The following is a 23,948-nucleotide window of genomic DNA, read 5'->3' as shown; positions in this document are numbered from 1 at the left end:
AGCCCCCACAGTTTATTCAGTTAAACCTCCAAACTATTTCTTTTCTCGTTCCAGTAGACATCGAGAACCTTTTGCGTATACAAGAAAATTGGCAAAACCGGAGAAAATCGCGATGTTTTAGGGGGATACGTGATCAATTGCCCTGCTACCCCATGGGTCTACCACAGGGTAATAAAGGAGATCCAGCCTACATCGACTCCAAGTGCAGACTTCAGCTTTATATTCTGCAACCTGAGGGTTTTTGCTACATCAGAAGCTTTCAGCCGACATTCAAGAAAACGAAATTTATTGAAAAAACATCAACACTACAAAAATAACTCAAACTGAATAAATTGACGTAGGCTAACTATCAGGGAACTGGCAATGAAATGTCAAGCCGGTGTCACTTATCTCCAATTATGTGAGCACTGGTAGATATAAAATGAACTTGCGGTTGCAATGAAAGAACTTTAAATGATAAAATGTAGATGTAAAAATCAAACATTAACATGTGATACAATGGAGAGCATGGTAAAGTTTCAACGAAACTGAGCAAAAGCCACAGCTAGATCGCAATAAATTGCTGTATTTAGGCTACACTTTGGACCTACGCACACGTATTGAACCAAAAACGTCGGATTCTTCAAAACGTATATACATAAAAAGCAATGCATTTGTTAAAACAGATTAAAACATGAATTATTCCGTTCAAGTGAGGAAATATGTAGCCTACCGAAGATAGCGTTTCTTTCAGTTATTCATTTACAAAGTGAAAATAATTCTCAAAATAAACCGAAAACTCATCAGACATTTCAATTCGATGATTAGAGGACAGAGAACGGACTATTTCATGAGATCACTATAGATGAATAAAGTGATTTGCTAAAGTTTTCACTTGCTAACTCAAATTAAATGGCAGCATTCAGCAGCAAAATAGTAAAACTCAAGCGTTTTGACCACTGCACTGCTGACATTATTTGATTGGGAATCGGCAATCCATTTAAAAATTGATCAATTTCAACAACAATGATTATTTAAACGTTGAGCAAACGTGTGAAGAATTTGAAATCAGAGAAGTTTTCAATCAAAACAAAAACAGAACCAAAAAAGTGATAATTTGTTTTCGAAAATGCGTCAAAGCAGAATTGAACTGAACTAATATGAGAAAGAGTGACAATTTGGATGCAACAAGAAAACAACATCGACAGAGAACGTGCAATTTTCTAACTTTGAAATGTAATTTTTCATAAAATCGACTGCCGTACTGAAAACACGGGTGAAACAATAAGTGGGTTGTAAGCCTAGGACAGCCATTATTGTTCATGGAAAAACAGATAAGAAGGTTTGAGTTACGCACGTAACGACTCCATCAAACGAAAAACTAACTATTAATGAAACAGTAACAACTCAACTACAGGTAAAAAAATGTGAACTCATTAAAGGTTGATTAAGCTTCGATGCTACATTTTGACAAATAACAATTACTCTTGCCTTTGTACAAAGTATTTCAGTCACAAATTCAGTCGTTCAAAAGTTGAAATAAATTCTTCGACTCAAAATTTTTCGTGGTTTAATCAGATTCTGATTAAATTGTTAACTGTCTAAAGAGAGAACTTGCAATGCATTGCATGGGGACAACACACGATCGAACGTCGGCGTTGTCCTCTTGAGAGAGCTAAGAGATTCCGACATCAGAGGAGAAGAGTTCTATGAAGAAAATGGCGTTTATCAGTCTGGAAACTCTGCTACAAAAATTACAAGCATAGCCTATACAGAAAAAGCATATTCTTTACAGGAATAATGAACACATTCTTAAAAATCCACCTGGAATAGGTCAACTGCAAGGTGCTGGACGCTAGTGTTAGGCTACTTAGTACTTATACTTAGTCAGGTGAGGTTGTTTTTCAATGTTTGTTTAAGACCATGTTTGAAAGGTGGCGAATGATCACAATGACCTGGGTCGCACCCTGTCAAGTGCTAAGTTCAGTTGGATTGTGTTGAGGACTTCGCAGCTACTGTATTTGACGGGCTAATTAAGAAGCTTAACCGTTTAAAGCATTTGCACGCAAAGCCTACTATTAACAAGATTACAGCACAATACTTCTAGAGGCATAGCCTATAGCGCGCTTGGGCGGAGGCTGTCAGAATGCTCATGTTGTGTTACCCAGCATTACTTCAAAAAACGTCCAGTTTAGTATCATAAACTGCCCATAATCCCATGAACCAGATCTATAGGCTACAGTTACAAAATCTTCAGGAACAATTTTTTTTCTTTTATTGAAGAACGGTTTGTTTTCTACAGTTGATATTTAAAAATAATAAGATAATCTAAATCAGTTCTAAATTAAGTTTGTTGGTCTTTAGTAATCATAAAATCGGCCTGGGAGCGCTACTGGCAAACATCTTGTTACACAACAGGCCTACCCACCTTTTGATATGGATTTCCTGTCAAGTAATTATCAGCCAGTTTCATTTGACCCCAAATGCTGTTTGACAAGCCGTAAGAAGACGACGCTGAGGTATTAGCTGAAGTCAGTCCACCCATCAAATTGCTGCTCATGCCAGATGACAAGCTTTTGAAAGACGTTTGCGTTTCAGGCTTTCGATTGATGGACTCGTAGTTGCAAGCTTTCTGCTAATAAATATGTCAATTTAAAAATAAAGATAAACGTTGAAGTTGCATTATGAGAAACGGTAGCGACAACAGCTATCCAGTTAGCTGTTTACAGCATTGCTGCAGTGCGCAGATGAACAGACGCCCTAACCCCTAACCTCTGCAAGAACACTCGTGCAAGATGGGAAGGAGTCCGCATGACGTCCATAGCTAGTAAATGCTGGAGAAGAGCCACTGTAATTTCAGAAAATTGTGTGCACTGCGTTACTTTAAGCTAAGTTACGTCAAAGCAAGAGCGTGTCAGACCAAAGTGTAGGTTTGTAGAGAACGATGCATCATCGAGCGCTGACGTCATACAGCACCACCAACCAAGAGTTGTTCTTGCGCGACCTGCTGGCATTTCTTAGCTTGATGAAAACAGTTATTTTATTCTTTTAAATCCATAAGAAGTTGGCAGTATGCGGCATGACTAGTCTGGCTAGTCATCAAAACAAGACGTATTCGTGCGAGTAACAAAGCTGGTCAAAGTGGAAAGTGACTTACATTGGCGAAAGCTGATTCCCACATTGAGGCAGCGTTGTACAGGCCCGTGTTTGATGGGGCAGTGAACCCAGCGGCAGGAAGTGGGTTAGGAGCTGAGGCAGGTGGATAAGCAGGTGAGTTCGTACTGCAGCTGTTCTGCACCACTTCAGTTATCTTTTTCTTCAACCATGGATCTAGGTAGGAACGTAGAAAATTATGATTGAATACCTGAGCCTATCTTTGCTACTTGTGTGATTAAACGAAATAGGACAAAACTAACTGTGCAAGTAGCCTAAGTTGTGTAGGCTATAAAGCGACCAAATATTGGGAAATTTTTATTTTGGGATAAACATTTTTTATGACTTTATTTTGGTTGAATTTAACCATTTTTCGATGAAATGAACGCTTTAGAAGTCAGCATCCGAAGACGCTTTCTCAGTCCGAGGATAGCGATTTCCATACCAGTGATGCATTGATTGTGATTAAAATGTTGCAAAACCAAAGTTTAGCATACACAAGATTAGCAACGCTACAGTTAATTTCGTCACCAGCAGTTCAATATAATTACGTGACGCCATCCATTCATGCTTCAACTACGAAGACTTTGAAACCGTCTTGTAACAAACATAAAGTAGGCACACTACATTTTGTTATAGTCTAATTACTCAATTTTCTTTACCGAATTTAGATTTTGAAGAATTTCCAAACAACCGCCTACAATCTTTTTTTTTTAAATTCTCACTTGTTTAAATAATTTTTGAACATTTATGAGTATTCTACGAAAGACGGTTCAAGATGAAACAAAACGAAATTCTTCACGAACAAACAAAAGAAAGTCTCCAAGACAAAAAAGCCCAGAAAAAATGTTAGCTTTTGCAAGGCCCAATGATATTTGACAAGATGATATTTTTAAGCAGCCTGGGAAATCATGTAACTTATTGCTTTGTTGTTTAACAAGTTAGAACGTAGTAAAATTGTAAAGTAAATGTATAAAACTTCGTAAGAGAAAAATTGAGCCTGATTCAAATTTACTTTACAAACTTACAAAGTTTCAAAAATTACCTTGATTACCTTTTAATTAGCAGAATATTAATTGTTACTTTGATTACTTTTCCTTACCAATTTGTCTTAGCACATATTCAGCGGCACTTCTCTGGGCGTCTGGAACGCTGTAGCAATATCGGTCGGCTGGAGGGGTGTAACACTCTCCCATGAAAGTGATTCGATAAACATATCTCGTCAGCCCTTGAGAATTATCGGTGTACAAAGCATAGACTGGCCTTATCCCATTATTGAACATGGTACTGATTTCGTCAAGATAAACCTGCAAAATAGATTTTACTGTTGTTGGTCGTTAAACCAAACGCTTCGAATCTGACTACAGTTAACGTCCCAGACAGCAAATCAGTCATTTTTTTATATTCTCGTCTGCAGACGTTAAATCAATGTAAAAAACGGCTGATTTGCTGCATGGGTTGTGGCTTGTAGATAGAATTTTAGCCTTGGTGTAAGTAAAAGCTTTAAAAGATGAAACGAACCAAACAAAACACGTTTAACAAGATTTTCAAAATGTAGGTTCAATACAGAGGTCGGCATGTCTACCTGAAGGTGGGCGTACGCAATCAATGAGACGATTGCAATGAAGCAAGCCACCATTTGGCATATTGGCTTGGATGCATATAAAAACCAAAAAGCCAGACAGAAATAGTTGGTGTCATTTTGCACAGCACAATTTATCAATCCACACCCTCGTGCTTTAAAGGCACTAGACCAGATGAATTTCAAGCGTTTGTGATCAAAATCATCTTGGAAACGCATGAGGAACATTGCATATAAATCAAAAAATACTACCCCAGACAGCAAAACCCATCATTTTAACATTGGTTCAAGGTCAGTAGACATTGAATCAATGTAAAAATGACGGATTTTGCTGTCTGGGATGGTGGTCACAACGTGTGGAAACGTTAACCATTGAATATTCATACCACCGGGCATTGAATTTTCGCAATGTGATCCAGAGTGGAGACTGGAACAAGATCTTTGCTTTGTTGAGGAGATGTTACAACACTTTTCCCATTGCAACCGCAATCGTTCGACTTAGATATTGGGCCCAATAATCCATCACCCTTGGGTCCAGACAAGAGTGGGTAGGTCGGGGGAGATAGTTTTGGAGGCTGAACTAGATACGACGGCACTGCAGGTGGAGGCTGAAGATTTCGAAGAGATTGTTGCAACTTCGCTGCACTTTGCTGTCAATTTGAAAATAGTCTTGTAACAAAAAATATCGAGGCAAAAGCAAGGTACAATGTCATTTGGTGAAAAGTAAGACAAAATGTCAAACAATCCGTGCGACATGAGGGGTTAAGTCTATAGTTGCAGTCATATATAACTGGTGTAAAGTTTTCAATAGAAACTGACACCTGTGAAAAGTACGACTAGAAATGAACTGATTTACTGGTAGGCCTATTAACATATTTAACAGACGCCTTACTGCGCGAATGATGTTGGCAAAATCTGTTGCCGTTGGAGATGAAAATTGGTTGAGCATAGATTGAGATTGTGTTGCTGGGGTAGGCCTGGTCATCATGACACCATTGATGCGCCCAAACATTGTTGGGGGCTGATTGAAATCTTAATAAATTTGTGATGTGATTAATTTACCACCTTGAGTAAATGAACACATTTAGCACCTTGAGTAGGCTATCGGTGCAAAAACGTGGTTTCATACAAAGTAGCAACTTTGGTAGAAAACATTATTTTACAAAACCGAGAAAAGTGGTAAAAGTTGGCGACCATGCCAGATCCTCTGCACTTAGTAGGCCTACAATGATTTCGGTCCCAAGCAAGTTTTACGTTCGCATTTGTTGCTTCTATCTTTTTTTAGATAACTGCTTTGTTATAAGTTAACAGAGCTTATAATAATTTCCTATAGAATGGCGAAGATGGAAATAAAAACCAAAAGAAGTCTGCTAAATATATTTCCTGTTCCTTCCAACCTTTTAAATATAGTTTTTGTCTCAAACAAATAACATTCTCACTATTAGTCTGGTTGAGATTGAGAACAGTATTGTTGGCATCATGTTTGTTTGACGGGGGCTTTGCAAGAGAGACCTGGACTTCTTGGCCATCTATTTTCTGTCCATTCATCACCTGTAAACCAAAAGCACTTATCAAAAAGCACATCATGCACCCGACCAATCATGTTTGCTTTGGAAATTAGTCCAAAGTGCATGTTAATCTTTCTGAACCATGCGCAAAATTCCTCGTTGCATTTGTACAGTACAAGACTACTTGCGAGTTATCACTGCAATTACTGCTTTGCATTTATAGCGCAAATAAAAGTAAACGCGTCAAGCTATTGTGCTCATGTGCATTTAATGCACGACTATCTGTTGATCTAAGCTCAGATTCTAAATATACGCCCACTGCATGTGTGTTGCTGCACATCTACATTTGTGGCACATTAGCATCACCTGCCCTATAATAGCTTCAACCATAATTACTCTTCATCCAAACTACCTGCACTGCATAAAGGGCATCTTCTCTCTGAAGAAAATGTACAAACGCGTAATCTCTGTCTTCGATCTTCTTAACTCTTTCAATCGCACCAGGTCTTAATACATTAAAGGCAGCAAACACTGTCTGTTCAGTGGTTGATATTTTTAGATTACGCACATACACATTCTTGATCCGATTCAAACTCTCGTTTGCCTGTGTACCAAAATTAAGTGAACAATGAACATTACCATTAAAGGTTCAATCAAGAACAAATAAGATTTACATTAAGTAGACCGGAAGCCGAGAAAGGCAATCTTTTAGTCTACCGCTGAGCGTGTTATTAGACACCAGGAAATCATTGACACAATGTCAAAGCCGAACCCACACCGCGTGCTCTCTATGGGTGTCGAACCGGCGCCCTTCCGAACGTCATGCAGAGACTATCACTACTGGACTGTGCAGCCTGCCTACCACAGCTTGACAATGCTGAAGAACTCAAACTATCATTTCAATTACTGTAAGACATATCGTGCCTTTATGCTTTGTCTGAGAAGCCAATGGGCCGAGAAATCACTTGAAGATCGCCGGGTCGACACCTCTCAAGAGCATGCGGCTGTGTTTTTGGCAGGATACTTAATAGCATGCCTGAAGGTAGACACGAAGATTAGCTTCCTTGCCTTCCCGTCCACTTAATTTAAATCTTAACCGCCAGCATAAGCCTGGACACAACTGAGAAGCAATGATGTTAGCCGCTTACCTAATCCTGTTACCTTGGTCAATACTCTTGTGTTTTGAGTCACTTACTGAAAGTGAAGACACCAACTAGAATATTTACATCACTTCAACTAAAAACAAACAACCAAATGAAGCATCATCTTTACAAAACAGTAAATACATCAATCTCTGGCTCTGCCCAGTCTGTCACTATTTCGTTTCCAAATAACGTAATCCTGCCCGGGATCAGCTTCCTTCTCGCCATCGCTGCTGCGCGGTGGGTTCTGTATTCAACAAAAGCAAACCCACGATTCTGTTCACCTGGTGAAAGTTATGGAAGGTAAAAGCTGAATGGTTAACTGGAAAATGTAGCACTTCGTAATTTATTTAAAGTGCAACCATTCTGGAAAGATATCGCTGTCCATGGTGGCCTATACAAGTCACCATGCCGTTGTCAGATAACAAGAACACAAGCTTCTTACGCACGAGTCACAAAAATGGCAAAACAATTGCGCTCTTAAAATAAATAAAAACACAATCATGCTCAACTTATTTAGACATTATTCACTGAGCTACCGTGATCCATCATTAACAGTCATAAGCGAAGTGGCAGTACGTTTTAAGTTTTTTTTAAATTTCGTCTGCAATTTACTGTACCGTTTGTTTGTTGAGTGTTACATATGCGTCTTCTTGGAATTGAAATTCGACCACAATCCGGCTTTGGCGATGCAATGATATTTCGTTGAATGGGCAAGTAAAAAATACTTTTTTTTACTACTACCGTACTTTTTTACTACTACTACTAATACTTTTTAATAAAAAATACAATACTAATTTGCTGTAAACATTTTACACGTGTCATAAGCAGGGATTAGACCAGATATGGGAAAACTACGGCCCGAAGACCAAATCTGGCCCGTTGAGTTATTTAATCTGGCCCGCCTGATGTTGCAGGAATTGAATGCTTTAATTCAATTCATTAAAACTATTTTTTCTAATGCACGCACAATCATTCTATCTTGTTGAAAATTTGTTAAGTAGGGTCTATGGTTTATTGTTAGGTTGGTTTATTGTTCCGTCACAGTTGAACAATTGTTCAAACTTTGTTTAATCAAATGATTGATCTGTTCTGTAGTAGCTGGCAGCAGGGCTAGCCTAGCAAGGTTGAATCTCGCAAAAAGTTAACCTCCAGATTTATAGAGTAGCTCGTTTAGTAAAGTTTTCAAAGCTTTGTGAGTGTCAAACTTAATCAAGTTATGCAATTGATTGAGTTTCGCTTTTAGCAGCATGATCGTTGCTTACTTCACAGCGTAGATTCTAACGATCTGTATTAGCCTGATACAGATCGTTAGAATCTACACTGTGAAATTAATCAAGTTATGCTTACATGTAGTAACAGGTTCAGTGTAGAAGCTAAATAAGGTTTGTTGCTAACTATACTCACATGGCCCGCTTGTCAAAGATTAAAAAGTTTTTGGCCGGTAGTCTAAAAAGCTTGCCCACCCCTGGATTAGACTATTAAGATACAATAAATAGCATCTTTCAATTCACCGCACGCGAGTGTATTGGAATGTTTACACTGCGTGCGTAACTGTGTATTGTCGGTAAAGCAGATGCTTTCCACGCAAAGTTTATGCCATGCACCAAAAATAGGGAATCTGTGACTAGAACCCTAAAAAATTTCAAGACTCATTTCAAACTAAACCGTCACGATTCTGTTCCCGATCGAAAATCTATAATGCTTTTTGATGCCATTTTTGATGAAATCTTCCACAATAACTTAAATGCTCGGTCTCAGTTGTAAAGAGTATGCCAACATGATCAACCGATTGACATCAATGTAGGGAAATAATCTCCATTTTCCAAATGAAGTAGCACAGTACGCATACAAAACGCAAGCTGTATGAGTCAAGACGCATCGATGACGCGACGCCAAGAACATATGAAAAACGCACATAATCAAAACTCAAGCTAAGTTTGAGCCGTGCACCAATTGCATCAAGCTCAGCCATAATATATCTATTAATAATGATTGTATGCACATTTGCACATTGCACAACCAAATCTCAAATAAGTGCTGCCTTTGATGGCATTGTTGTATCAATGACAATAACAAAAGAAACTTACCAGGTTCGCTTCCAGGGTAGACAATGACATCACTTACGTCTTCAGATATTTCACACATAGCCTGTCTTATTTCAAGCTGGGTTTTGTCTTTTGGAATACCACCAACAAACAACCTTAAAGATATGAAGCACCATTAAGCAACTTTACTATTCCAATAGTTTGTGCAATACTCACCAGACTTGTTGCGGATCTTTCAAGTACGGTAATCATCTTCACCTCATGGTTGTTCTAGCCATATACTCGTATATAGCCATAATTAATTATATGGTGGCATAGCAATACTTCAAGATTTTCTGCTCAACTTCACAATGTAAGGATCCAACTCGGAAAAAAACCTTCCTATTCTACTTATGACCTCATCCTTTACATACCGGTAAGCAGTGGCGGCTCGTGCCATGGGGTTGCAGGGCTGCAGCCCCCCCTGAAAGAAAGAGAAAAAAGGGAAGATATGTTTTCCTCTGTGTTTGTCCGACCCGATTACTTTTTTCACTTATGGATTGCGGATTGAAAATTAAAATATTTAAAAATTTGTTTGGAAACATGGCTTTGGGACAACATTCTTTGCAGCCCCAGATTTTGGATTTCAAGTGCTCTGATTGGCTAAAAAATATCCTTGAAGCTCCACCTCTTTTGGTATTTTACAGAATACATAACAGCAATTTTTGAATCTGTTGGGGCTGCATGGAAAACAGCCCCCCCCCCCTAACCGAATAATTCTACAGACTTTTTAAAGTTAAGTTTTGTTTCGCAGAGTAGCGATGAGACATGACTGTAAATGTGATAGCTGTAGGATTAGGGTATTCAACAGGTTATAGGATGTACCGGTACTAGGGCAAGAAAACAACAGTGCTAGGACAAGAAACAATAGTGCTAGGACAAGAAACAATAACTTACACTGGATCTCGAACCTCAATCGTCTTAGGCTACTGTGTGACTGTGATGTGCAGTCTGACCATAAAAAGAGCTCAACACCTGCTCTCCTGGGCCACATCGAAACCTGCTTTTGCCTGAGGATGGGTTTCTTTTATGTCCAATTTTCTTTATCCATCCTATTATTGTTATTACAAAGTGGCTATTTTTACACACTTGTTGCCATAGTTACAATCAGGTGTTGCCAGAGTTAGGATTAAAGTTAGGTAGGGTTAATTAAGGTAAGGGTTAGAGTTAGGAATAAGGTTAGGGTTTTGATCTTTGCCCAGTTTTGATCTTTGCATGTGACTCCATGCTGCTGAGGGTTGGTATAGTATTTTCTAGGGCAAGGAACGATAATTGTTTCCACTCAGTGATCCGTCAGGAGTGATAGATAGTTAAGTTAGGTGCTTCACTAGTGTCTGCCCTCTAGGTCTAGTACCGGTATGCTGCAGAAGTGCATCTACATGAATGATTTATCTTCTGAATTAAACGGTCTTTCTGTTGGCTGCTGCATTGGCAACTCCTGTCTTCAATCATTTAATGTATGCTGAAGGCTTGTGTTGTTTTGCATCAAGTGTCAAGGGACTCCAGAAACTCATCAATGTTTGTCAAATGTATGTAGTTTCTCATGACATTATATTTAATTGCAACAAAACTGTTGGTGTTTTATATAAAGCCTAGATGTTGAAATTTGGCTATAATCCGATCATATATAATACGGTATTTAAATAAAAATCGTATCTGCTTTGAGACCCTTGAAATATATTGGAGTAATAATTAACGCTTCTACCTGATGATAAAGACATGAAACGACAATTACGGTCATTGTATTGTTCTGAAAACATGTTAAAAGCAAGGTTTTCCAAACGTTTGATTGCTGTTAAAAATGTGTTGTTTCGTTCCTATTGTATGCCTTTATATGCCTGTCAACTATGGTGTAACTATCTTCTATCCAGTAGTAATCGCTTACGTGTTGGATACAATAATTGTTACAGAATGTTGTTTAATCTGCAGAGACGATGCAGCATCACCTCTGCATTCGTTGATAACAATATCACCATTTTTCAAGCTTTCATTTGTAAAAAATTATATCAGTTTGTAACCCGCTGTAACTTGTCTTCCAACCAATGGATATATGAACTAATGCGAACAGACTGTTACACTCAATCTTTGTATTTGGTACATTATGACTCAGCTCTTCGGAGTTGAGTTGAGTATCTGCTTTGTTTCTACTTTCATCTTGAGTCTGATGCAAATAAATAAAAAAAAAATATCATATATATATGGATACTCTTATTTTGACTCTGAATCTACCTTCATTTAAAAAAATTGACAATGATTTCATTTGTCTTAACAGGTTTATGCTATAATAATTTACACTTTAATTGGAACATTTTGCAATTTATATACAATGGATAATTCTGTAATGTCATTGAAAAAAATTAGGTTTTCCCAGTTGTCTCTGCAAGAAAAACTTAGCATCAAAGCACAAGGAAGACCCACTCCAAACCTTGACATTTCCCAATCATCCACCAGTAGAGGTAACCCTTATGCAAGGAAGTTTAACAGAAATGTGTATGATGATCATGACTGGCTGTGTGGCTGCAACAGTGAAAATGCTTTCTTTTGCTTTCCCTGTTTACTGTTTGGTGGAGATCAAGAACATTCCTGGACCAAAGTAGGTGTGAAAGACCTGAAACATCTCAGTAGAAAGACAGAGAAGCATAGCAGATCAACTTTCCACATGAACAATACTTTGAGTCTTTCAGTGCTTGGCAGAGTTAATATTGCTACACTTATAGATTCTGGATATCAACTCTCCATTACTAAACATAATGAAGAAGTAACGAAGAACAGAACAGTATTGTCAAAGATTATAGATTGTATAAAATTTTGTGGCAGATTTGAATTGCCATTAAGGGGACATGATGAAAGTCAAGGCTCAAAAAATCCTGGTGTGTTCATGGGGTTAATTGATTTTGCTTCCAATCTTGACTCACGCTTCCAAAATCATTTTAATTCTGCAAAGGTATTCAAAGGTACATCCAAAACTATTCAAAATGAGCTTTTGGAAACGATTCTTGAGCTTTGCAAAAGCAAAATTAAAGAAGAAATATCACAGTCTGAATTTGTAGCAATCATGTGTGATGAAACTACTGACATCTCAGAGAAGACACAGATGGTGATTGTACTACGGTATGAAAGTCATGGGAAGCCTGTTGAAAGATTTTGGGGTTTTTTTAATCCTGCTAACCAGACAGCAGAAGCTCTGTCTTCAATCCTATTTCAGGAACTTAAAGTTTTGCTTGGGAGCAATACATCCAAACTTGTAGCACAAACTTATGATGGTGCTGCTGCTATGAGTGGTGCAAGAAATGGTGTGCAATCAAGAATCAAGCAAGTATATAGCAATGCACACTTTGTCCATTGTTATGCACACCAGCTAAACTTGGTTATACAAAAAGCCACTTCGCAGAATACCAGTGTCAGAGTCTTTTTTAACAGTCTTTCGGGAATCCCAAGTTTTTTCTCCAAATCTCCTCAAAGAATGGCTGCTTTGGACCAAGTTGCTCAAAGGCGTATTCCTCGCCCATCAGCAACACGATGGAATTTTAAAAGCAGGACGGTGAATGCTGTATCGGAGGTAAAAGACGCACTTATAGAATGCTGCTCAACTTTGGAACAAAGCAACTCTTCGGTGACTGGCTTTGCTGCTGCTGGTATAAAACGAATGCTCATAGATCCAAAATTTGTGTTTTGGTTAGATTTCTTTTCGAAAATCATGCCTCATGTTGACATACTGTTTGCTCAGCTGCAGTCTGTGGAGCTTGAGTCATTCAAAGTGCAGTGCTCTCTGGATAATTTTCTGTCAGCAATACAAAGAATAAGGGAAGGCATTGCTGCAGACAATGAGTCACCTTCACCCACACGGAGAATGCCTGAATCCCAAATCATTGATGCTAAAGAAGTATGTGATGTTGTCTTAATGCAGTGTCAAGAAAGGTTCAAGTTCACCAATCATCTTGAAGCAAGCACTTTATTTAATTTGAAAAATGCTTCACAATATGCAAGACAGTTTCCAGAAAAAGCTTTAGAAAAATGTTGTGAAGCATACCCTATGTTAATCAAAGACAAGCTCAAACCGGAGCTGTCTGTTCTCTATTCTAGAAATGACATGCATTCAGTGAGTGGACTTGTGCAGCTGCTTTCGTTGCTAAACCTGGAAGGAATGCAATCAACTTTTTCTGAAGTAATAAAGCTAGCTAAAATTCTACTTACCACTCCAATGTCAACAGCAGAACCAGAACGTTGCTTTTCATCACTGAAAAGGATTAAAACCTTTTCCCGCAGCACCATGTGTACTGAAAGACTTTCTGCATTAGCCATGGTGTCAATAGAAAATCGCTTAATAACTGAAACCAAAGATTTCAAAGAGAGGGTAATTGACCATTTTGCCATGGCAAAAAGTCGCCGAATGGAATTCATCTATAAATAAAGGTCCGCTGTCCTTTATATGTGATGCTCAGTAATGTGTAGCAAAGAGTAAATGTGGCACCTATGGCTTGAGCGAGATCAATGGTTATAATTACAATATGTGTGTGTGTATTTGTTTGTTTTTGTAATGTTAGGTTCAGTCGTGTTCTCATTGCTTTAAGAATTGGCGCTCCAATTGTTTCTGGAATGAGGAGGCGACTGATTCTTAACTAATTCATCTACTTGTTTTAAAGTGTCAGGTTTGGTGGCCGTGCTTAACTATATTTATCGATGCATATACCGCAATATTAGATCCTTTCATGCACGTCTTAAACCATTAAGGTTTTGCCACCTTTTCCTTTTGTTGGTTTTGTTACTGTATTTCTTTTTTACAATATCATTTCTTTTGCATTCTGTCAAAGAAAAATAATTTGAATTGAACTGAATTATACTTGCCATCCAGTGGGCATTTATACTTGTGATAGAATTGAGATTTTGTCTTTGTCCTTCTGTATTGTGATACATGCAGGGTTGCTAGCTGGCTTCAGCTGGCAAAAGATAATTTTTGTAGGAAAGAATAAAAAATGTTAACTTCCAAGCATTTTTAGTTCTGGAGCAGTGGGTGCATACATGCAGGGTGCTCCAAAAAAGATGTAGCTACGGTTATACTACATGTATACTGCAATATACTGTGTGTGTGCGAAGATTATGTACTTTGTAATGAGATCGTTTTTAACTGCAAAAAGTCGTTTGCTATGTATTTTCTAACTAATCACTTAAAGTTAAATTTAAATCCAATTTCACGGCTCAACGGAAGTCAAATCAAATCTGTAGATAGCGTCAGATACTTGGGTGTATTTCTTGACACGGCAATGTGTGATGACAAGGATATAAACCGACAAGTACGATCATTATACTGTTTTACCAATAAATTAAAATTTTACAAGAGCTCCAGTGAAGTTAAAAATGTTCTCTTCCGTTCATATTGTACCCCAATGTATGCATGTCACCATGGGAAAATTATCACCAACGTGAATTAATCGCTTGCGTGTTGCATTCAATAATGCATTTAGAATCATCATCATCATCATAATCCATCGTCGGTTTGTTCCCCACTAGTGGGGGTGGCCGATTGTTTCCGCGCAGCAATTGTTTTAATCCCTAGAATTATTCACCATTTGCCCAAACATTATAGCGTAGGCTACGTGAACATCAAGTCTTGTGTAACATTGTATGTCATATAACATTTGATGCATTACAACGGAAAAGGGCCTTTTTTTTGTTGGGTAATGTGAATCATCGTCAAACTCTATTGTTGATTCCCTGATAAGGTATGACTGCTATCGTAACTCAAACTACCTCCTTCATTATAATACCACTATGTAGGCTATGCCGTTACCTAGCCTTGATGGCTGCTATGGCACAGCAGTGATATCAACATTCATCGATTGATAAAGTTTAAATTTCTTTTTATAGTTGGGTGTTTGAACAGATTAAGTATGATATTTCATTTTGAATATTGATTTTTGTTTCGCATGTTTAATTTGTGTGATATGGATCGCATGATCTGAAATGGACGATTGATTAATAAATTTATTGCTTACTTCAGCGTCATTCCTGTGAATGTACTTCTGTTTGTCTTTGGTTTCTGTGTATTTTTTTGTGTGGATCGTATGTGGACAATCGTGTCCGATGCCGGCGATCGACAATAAATATTTGCAGACAACAAACTGAGCGAACTATTGAGAAAACGACGAAGTGCATAGAACATAGTTTGATTTGTATTTAGCACTGATTTTGAATATAAAAATTTGAAATATTAGTATTTTTCAAGCTCTACAGCAGCATTTTTGACTGTTATTCCACTCCCAAATTTCTTTTGAAAATGCTCTCAAAATGCACCAAATTAAATGTAATTGTAAAAAATTTTCTGGGGGAGGCCCCCCAGACCCCCCGCCGTGGGTGTCGCCTTCGGCGACACGCCCGCAAGGTTCGCCTGATATCGCCCTCCAACAATTCTTGGATATGCTGCCTTGCAGCCCCCCCAATTCAGGAGGCCACCAGCCGCCACTGCCGGTAAGGTACCTATTTAGTTATAAAGGTACAAAACAAATACATCTGAACTAAAATTGCGTTTCAATAGAAAAAAATCTTTCAAAATACAATGAACTGGTTGAAAAACTGTAGTCAAATGGACAACCTTATGAGCCTAGGTAGTTTTATTTTAAAATAGACAGTCTTTTGTTACCTGCAGTTATCAACGCTGCGACAGACGCCAATCCTCATTCCAGGACGTATTTCATAATTATCAAGGCGACTTATGGCAAGTTGAGCGTGTTCTCGACAAGTGAAACACACAAACGCATAACCTCGATTATAGCCACTAAAATCCATCATGAGTCGTAATTCATAAATTTGTCCAATCTGCAAATATAAAAGCAAGGTTGCACAGAAAAGATAAGAGTTTGCCACGTTGAAAACGGATGCAAATTTTCTTCTTACTTTTTTGCGAGAACACTTCACCAGAAGGGAACACTTCACTCAAAGGTATATCTCAAGTTCGACCAAATGTTTCAGGTAGACAAACTCCGACTTTAGGAACGAAAATCGAAATCATCAAACAAGGTAGTTTCACATTCACAGCTCTTGAGTGATGCACTAGAGCATTGTTTTCCAAACTTTTTTGTCCATGCAACACTGCAGGTTATTTAAGTTCAAAAGGAACCCTTAATACGCCAGAACCACTAAATAACATGAAAAGCAGTTTTTTGAATGCTGCCTTCAAGTTTATAACACTATAGCAGGGATTTTTTGTTTCTCAGCAGCCGATTGTAACAAGAATTGGCAGCGATAGACACCATGTTTTTCCCATGAGGCCGGGCTCGTCAGTATCACACTACTAATTATTCTGCCACAGACTATCGACCACCGCTTTTTGCTGCTTTCTAACTGCAACAAGTTTTTTAATAATTTTAGGTGGCATATAATAATAACGGTGATATTTTTCAGTTTTGGGAGCATGTAATCTTTTTCTTGCTTAATCCCACTATGTGGACTTGCTGGAGTGGATTCTTGTTATACTGTGAAAACGCACTGCTTCTGCTCACCCACTTTTACAGTTTCTCAAAAGTCATTTGAGTTTCTTTTTTCCATTTTCAATTTTCGAAGCATTATGTCCACGGAATGGCCCGTTTCGGTGAGTCCGATCCCTTAACGGGGGATTTTTTCAACTTTTTTTTAAAATTATCGGGTACCGTAGCCTAATTATATCATTGCCGTTTTAGGGTTAGGGGTTAGGAGTTAGGGGTTAGAGGTTAGGAACTCACCGAATCGGACTCACCGAATAGTAGCAGACCGTTCTGTCCACATAAGCTTAGTGCTTTATTCTTGTAGTTTCATCAAAACAGATTTCTTAAGTTGACTCCGCAAACTTGCCACGTTTATCATCTTCCTAATTTCTGATCCAGTCGTTCTTGTTAGTTCAAAAGGACAGGACAGTACTTTCATGTTGTACAATATCCATTATTTCATATCAAAAGTTCTGAAGACTGCGTAGTGCGTATGTTTCTTCAATCTTCATTAGTGAGATTTTGCTGTTCTATTGCTTCGGAATGGCCCGATTCGGTGAGTCCGATTCGGTGAGTCCGATTCGGTGAGAGCCTTTTTCGGTGAGAGCCCTATTCGGTGATTTTTTTTTTAATTATTGGGTACCGTAGCCTAATTATCATTGCCGTTATAGGGTTAGGGGATGGGGGTTAGGAGATGGGGGTTAGGGGATGGGGGTTGGGGGATGGGGTTTTTTTGGGGTTGGGGGTTTTATGGGGTTGGGGGATGGGGTTTTTTGGGGGATGGGTTTTTTGGGGGGATGGGGTTTTTTGGGGGATGGGGGTTTTATGGGGTTGGGTGATGGGGGTTTTTGGGGGTTGGGGTTTTTTGGGGGTTGGGTGTTGGGGGATGGGGTTTTTTGGGGGTTGGGGATGGGGTTTTTTGGGGGTTGGGGGATGGGGTTTTTTGGGGGTTGGGGATGGGGTTTTTGGGGGGTTGGGGTTTTTTGGAGGGTTGGGTTTTTTGGGGGATGGGGTTTGGGGTTTTTTGGAGGTTGGGGATGGGTTTTTTTGGGGGTTGGGGATGGGTTTTTTGGGGGTTGGGGGATGGGTTTTTTTGGGGGGTTGGGGTTTTTTGGGGTTTGGGGTTTTAAGTTAGGGTTGTTAGGGTTAGGGGTTTTAATTAGGCTACGGTACCCGATAATTTTCAAAAAAAAATTCAAAAAAATCACCGAATAGGGCTCTCACCGAAAAAGGCTCTCACCGAAAAAGGCTCTCACCGAATCGGACTCACTGAATCGGACTCACCGAATAGTAGCAGACCCCTATTGCTTGTGTACACTGTACAGGCTAACCTTTCTTTAACTCTTCTCAATAGCCTCTGCAGCAATGGTCAGCAACCCCTCAGGGCAGATCCACCCCACTGAACAACTTCAGAATTTCAGCTCCATATCAATTAAAACCATGTGGCCCGCAATGTGCTATGGTATTTGAGCCTATTCTTATAATGTCTTGGACAGAAGTAACCATTGTTGTGTGTGTTTAAAAAGGACAAAGTCACTATCACACCAGTTGGTTTGAACATGCAATCATTGCAACTAACTCAATGTTCTGTTTTTTTAAAAATGGCTTATACAACTATGCATGTTAGATACACATTATCAAAATAAAATAAGTCTTAAAATAAAAATAAAAAGTTGAACAACTTAAAAAATCCAAGTCACATGATCATTAAAAATAATTTTTAACATTCTAACAGTTTAACACCAACCGTGTTTACACGGCTTCACGTTCACATGTAAACATGTTTATTGTATTTTTGTGTTTCGTGTAATCGTGTTGTGCATCTTTTGCTTTTAACTAGAGTGCCACCAAAGAAAGTGGTCACGAAATAGAAGTACAATATTTACTCTTTGAAATGTCAACATCTCAACCATTCTATCATATTTCTCAACCGTTTTATATTCATAAAAACTAAATTATTATCATACCTTTTCAAATACTGGAACAAGCTCATCTTCAAACAGGTTTCGTGGAATTTTACCAACAAACACTTCACAACCTCTAGGTGGAATAGGTTTGTCCCACTTTGGGTTCCAAAACTTTCTTTGTCCATTGAACTGCTGCATTGCTAGAAAAAAGTGCTTTGAAAGAATTACTGACATTAAAGAGCTTGTATATATATATCACCGGAATGGCCCGTTTCGGTGAGTCCAATTTGGTGAGTTCCCTATTCGGTGAGAGCCTTTTTCGGAAGGTTACCTATTCGGTGATTTTTTTTAAATAATCGGGTACCGTAGCCTAATTTCAACATTTAGCGACGTTAAAACGATGTAAAAGCGGCAATGATAATTAGGCTACAGTACACCATAATTTTCCAAAAAGATTTCAAAAAATTACCGAATAGGGAACTCTCCGAAAAAGGCTCTTACCGAATCGGACTCACCGAATAGTAGCAGACTCATATATCACTGTGTTTGTTTGAGTTTCTTCTTTTGTCGTCCTATATGGTTACTACAATCATATGGTTGCTACAATCAATGTTCCTTACCAACAACGCAAACCGTTGATAATACGTTACTGCTTGATTTTATTTCTAATATGGTCAACAAAAGGTCTTCTCAATATGTTTTTATCTGTATGTCAAATAATTGCCTATTCTCCATCAGAACAAGCAGACAAAAATTGACTCAGTCTAGGAACATTGTCGTATAATATTTTTAGGTAGGGGAATACTCTGAAAGTTCCTTTTTTTCGGTTCTAAAAGTGTTTTAACAAGGTAGTATGTTGGCTGTAAAAAGTAACAATACTTGTTTAAAAAAATAGTTTCATCAATGTATTATATACCGTACTTTGAGAGTTTTAGTTTTGCAATTTGTATGAGCGACTTGAAGTTTCACAAAAAAGATACGGGCTGACATATTCTGTACGCTTTAGCACATATTGAGGTCAAACGTCATACTCGACTAAACAACATGATTGTGGTGAATATAGCCTCTGTCCTTTTCTGCTAAATTTATGAAAAAAATTGAAAAATAAAACAAATCATTCTTTGTGTCCAGTGTCCACTGTGTGAAATATTTTAGTAGGCTATCCTACAAAAGTAGGCTACATACATTTTTCTCATATATCATACATAATAGGACAATAAGTATTATGACAGGATGACAGACAAGGATAGATCAATAGAGTAAAGAATTGCTAGTTTACAGTATTAGATGAACACTTACTGTATCCAGTTCTATTTTCCAAGGCTAGCAGTTTTGCCATTGTTTCATTAGCATCAGCTGCTGGATTCATAGACATGATTAATTTTATAAATGATAAACTTTAAAACCAGAAGACAATCTAACTCACGACTGTAAAAATACATTGGAACATCATGTCACGTTTAATCTTTACCAACAAAAAAGGCAATTAAAGGCTACCATAAGTGCAAACTTTATTTTAAGAAATAATCTTACATTTGACATTGATTTTTTTGTAACTGGCTAGACCAGGGGTGTGCAACCTTTATTACAGGAGGGCCAGATATAAATAACGGGGGGAAACCGTGGGCCGCACGTTTATTTAACATATGATTTCTAGTAGTGGCAGGCACAAAAAAGTATTTTTTTTGTTATTCATATTATTCTTATGGCATTATTAGGAATTATCTCCTTGCAGAAATTATAAGTTAAGACGCATAAATATTTGAAGAAAACTGTTATTCAAATTTATTGTCACACCGTTTTTAAACGAGTTCAGTGAGAAGTTTGCAGCTAGCTTCTTTTCCCGACGGCCTTTTTTTCCAAATTTACTTTAACGGAAGTGCTCGTAATTAAGTCCATTTTCCAAGTGTTCGTCTGTCAGAATCGTCCGATAGGGAGGTTTCATGACGCCCATTTTAGAAAAAAATTGTTCGCACAAATAGCCTACGTTGAGCCAAAAAGAGCCATTTTTGAAGCCATGGATTTTTTTAAATCAGGAAAGTCATCTTAGTTGAGATGTTTTCGGTAAAAATTGCCACGATTTATTTCTAAATAACTTGCTTTGCTTTCAAATCTGTTTTCTCCTGAACATCAATCAGTTCAAGTTATATTTGCTGGTGCTTTATCAATGTCTGTGTTGAATGGCGAAGCGAATAACTTATACCAAATAAATGTTCATGAGATTTGAAGTCTTTGAAACGAGCCAAAAATTCATACAACAAAATTTCAAGTTGATCTGCAAATTCAGTTTTCTTCTCAGGATGCATTCCATAGTCTTTCAGTTGGAAAGTGGAAAGGATTTCCTGTCTGTACGTGAGCTTTCCAGAGGTTTCAAAAGGACGTGGTTTCGACACCGCTTCAGAGCACGCGGTTGTGTCTCGGCAAAGACACTTAGCCTAATGACAAGTCAAAATAAGAGGAGCAGCTGACTCGAAGACTATATGTCACTTCGCTCATGCTTCGCTGCTTTCTATCGTCTGTTGTATCGCATCTGTGATCGCAGTGTATGGTTAGTTATCGCAATGGGCGCAAATAAAATCACGGATCTTAGGCTATTATTATTATTATAAGTCGTAATTTGTTCATAATGCCTTTTATGTGACCTTACATTTTTACATTCCAAATAATTTAATACAATGGATTAGCGGTGGCCGGTGGGAGATTTCTAAAATGGTTAACAGAAGGTGCGAAATCTACAATAATCCACTCCACAATGAATTGTTCACACGTCTCAGACTAAACTAAACTATAAACATGTTTCACGGGCCGCACACAATTCAAAATTGGAACATTTTTGCGGGCCGCATTTGGCCCGCGGGCCGCACGTTGCACACCCCTGGGCTAGACAATAAGTCTGAAATAAAAACACAACCTTGCACTTTACATCAAAAAATAATTCAGAAAGCTTTTTGAGGCTTTAACCGCTTTGTATTCACTCTAGGTCAAGAGTCTCAAACTCAAATTGCTTTGAGGGTCAAATGAACACTTGTTAATTAACCCAAGGGTCACAATAGGCCTACACAATAAGAAGTCAATAAACAAAGTAAAATAGTTAAAACGCAATAAAAAAGGTAGTATCAACACACCAAAAAAGTAGTAAAAAAGACCCTTGCTCCTAGGTAGTGTCTAGACTACTCTAGATTCTTGAATTGGAGATTAACATTTTACAGACAAGAAACTTTAACACTTTCTACAATCTTTTAGTTGTTAATGTCTAGATGCCCAATGCGGCCCATAGGCATCGAAATAGGGTGGGCGGCGCCCACCCTACCGTGAAACTCTAACTTTATTACTCACATTTAAAAAGACATAAAAAATTGGGCTGTAGGCAACTCAAATTAAAAATTGACTACAAAAATGCCCTTCGGCTCAAAATTTAGTTAAAAAAAGAATCCTTCTGGGTAGTATCGAACTCATTCCCTCTAGAATAGGATTCAGAGAAGTATCGTACGCGCCACACATCGAGTTGAATTAAATTGTCGAATTTAGAACTCACATAGGCGCTTCTCGTCTTTTGCTTTGAAAGAGAAAAAGAAAAAAGTGCCTGTATAGTGACGTCATAACCGGTCAAATAGTGTTTCAGATTCAAAGACCGGAGCCGATCAAATAGCCACTGCCAAAAAATAAATGTCAAAAACGCATCCCTCCAGCTGCCCAGTCATTGGCCTCCGGTCTCTCTGGAGGCTGGAGCTTCCATTTGAATAAATTAGAAATTTGGAGTTTCCAGTCCATAAATTAAAGTTTTTTTGATGGACTTTCATTAATAAAAGTTTTTGGAAAGCAATGGAAAATAAAGAAGCAACCCTTGGCATCTTTCTAGATTTATCAAAGGCTTTTGACACAGTAAATCTTGAAATACTTCTGACAAAACTTTATCACTATGGTATCAGAGGAACACCCTCCAGTGGTTTTGAAGCTACTTAATTAATCAATTTCAGACAGTAGAAATTTCTGGTAGTGTTTCAACTTCATTAGAGACAAAGTGTGGTGTGCCCCAAAGTTCTATTTTAGGCCCCCTATTATTCATAATTTACATAAACGACTTCCCAAATTGTTTAAATTGTATGTACTGATTCTATCATTTTTGCAGATGACACAAATCTTCTGATGTCAGGTAAGAGTGTGGATAAATTGCATGAAGCAGCCAATACAGAAATGCAAGAAGTTGTCAAATGGCTTACCGGTATAGTAGCACATAAATTATCACTCAATGTAAACAAAACAAAATACATGGTATTTGATACTAACAGTTCACATGCGAATAAGTCAGGGATTCATACTATAGGGATTGCCAACTCGGCTGGAAATCCGACAATTGGAGTGTAAAAGTGTTGCCAGATATTTTTTATATTTTTAGAAAAAAATATTATTTTGGCATTTTTAATGTAGTTGTTGCCCAAAACTTGCCCTTAAATAAATATTTTAAAACTAATCTAAAGCAATTTTATTGTTCACTTATCAAACTATCATATTTTTGGCAAATTCAATCTCTCTTGTACATAAAACATATTACTTGAAAAATAATTACCGGCTTCAACACTTAAAACATGAAGCTCTTTATTTCTGAGGTGTATTTTTAAGTTTCTCAATTTTTTTGTTCTTAACTGGTTAGTATAATTTTTTTAAACTTGCAAGTTTTATTTAAGTTTTGCACATAAATTCACCACATTCTTATTGCAAAGTAACACAACTACAAACTACTTTAACTCAATCTTGTGCAACTTTAAACTTCAGGTTAGTTTTAAACGGACAAGCTTTGGGCGACCACTACTATTTAAAAATGCCAAAATAACATATTTTCTAAAAATATAAAAAATATCTGGCAACACTTTTACACTCCGATTGTCCGATTTCCAGCCGAGTTGGCGATCCCTATACTATGAATCCCTGGAATAAGTGTAAGCAAATCTTAAGTATAAATGATCAACCAATTGAGAGAGTACAATATATCAGTTTCCTTGGACTGACTCTGAATGAAAATCTTTCATGGAAACCACACATGCAACATTTGCTGCAAAAGCCTGAATTTTGGCATAATTACCAAGATTAGACCCTGTCTTAATTTGTTAAATTTGATCTGCTTATACCATTCTT

The 23,948-nt window shown here is 37.8% G+C and overlaps 1 protein-coding gene across 2 annotated transcripts; it reads right to left on the bottom strand.

Annotated features, from left to right (window-relative positions):
- Positions 1-277: 277 nt before the first annotated feature.
- Positions 278-20,244, bottom strand: LOC145779442 (putative RNA-binding protein 46). Of its 2 annotated transcripts, none has more exons than XM_082591032.1 (13): positions 20,115-20,244; positions 18,876-19,015; positions 16,089-16,264; positions 9,455-9,567; positions 7,509-7,648; positions 6,635-6,826; positions 6,154-6,265; positions 5,607-5,746; positions 5,101-5,364; positions 4,235-4,439; positions 3,137-3,309; positions 2,408-2,614; positions 278-1,686 (listed from the first exon to the last, which is right to left on the bottom strand). In XM_082591032.1, exons 1-13 carry the CDS (start codon positions 20,188-20,190, stop codon positions 1,573-1,575), a joined length of 2,052 nt encoding a protein of 683 aa, XP_082447158.1. In that variant the 5' UTR covers positions 20,191-20,244; the 3' UTR covers positions 278-1,572. The 2 variants fall into 2 exon arrangements, with proteins under 2 accessions (XP_082447158.1, XP_082447160.1); XM_082591034.1 differs by having other exon boundaries at positions 2,408-2,611.
- Between the last annotated feature and the right edge of the window lie 3,704 nt (positions 20,245-23,948).

This window comes from Aplidium turbinatum, chromosome 11 (genome assembly GCF_918807975.1).
Source record: "Aplidium turbinatum chromosome 11, kaAplTurb1.1, whole genome shotgun sequence".
Lineage (NCBI taxonomy): Eukaryota > Metazoa > Chordata > Ascidiacea > Aplousobranchia > Polyclinidae > Aplidium > Aplidium turbinatum.
This window is presented reverse-complemented; position numbering and strand designations above follow the sequence as displayed.

Excerpts from the sequence above, each read along its gene's own strand:
- LOC145779442 (XM_082591032.1), bottom strand. The coding sequence starts at position 20,190 with ATGTCTATGAATCCAGCAGCTGATGCTAATGAAACAATGGCAAAACTG. Across the intron at positions 19,016-20,114 it reads GGAAAATAGAACTGGATACA|CAATGCAGCAGTTCAATGGA; the intron begins GTAAGTGTTCAT and ends ACTTTTTTCTAG. Across the intron at positions 6,827-7,508 it reads GGGCAGAGCCAGAGATTGAT|GCAAACGAGAGTTTGAATCG; the intron begins GTATTTACTGTT and ends TTTGGTACACAG.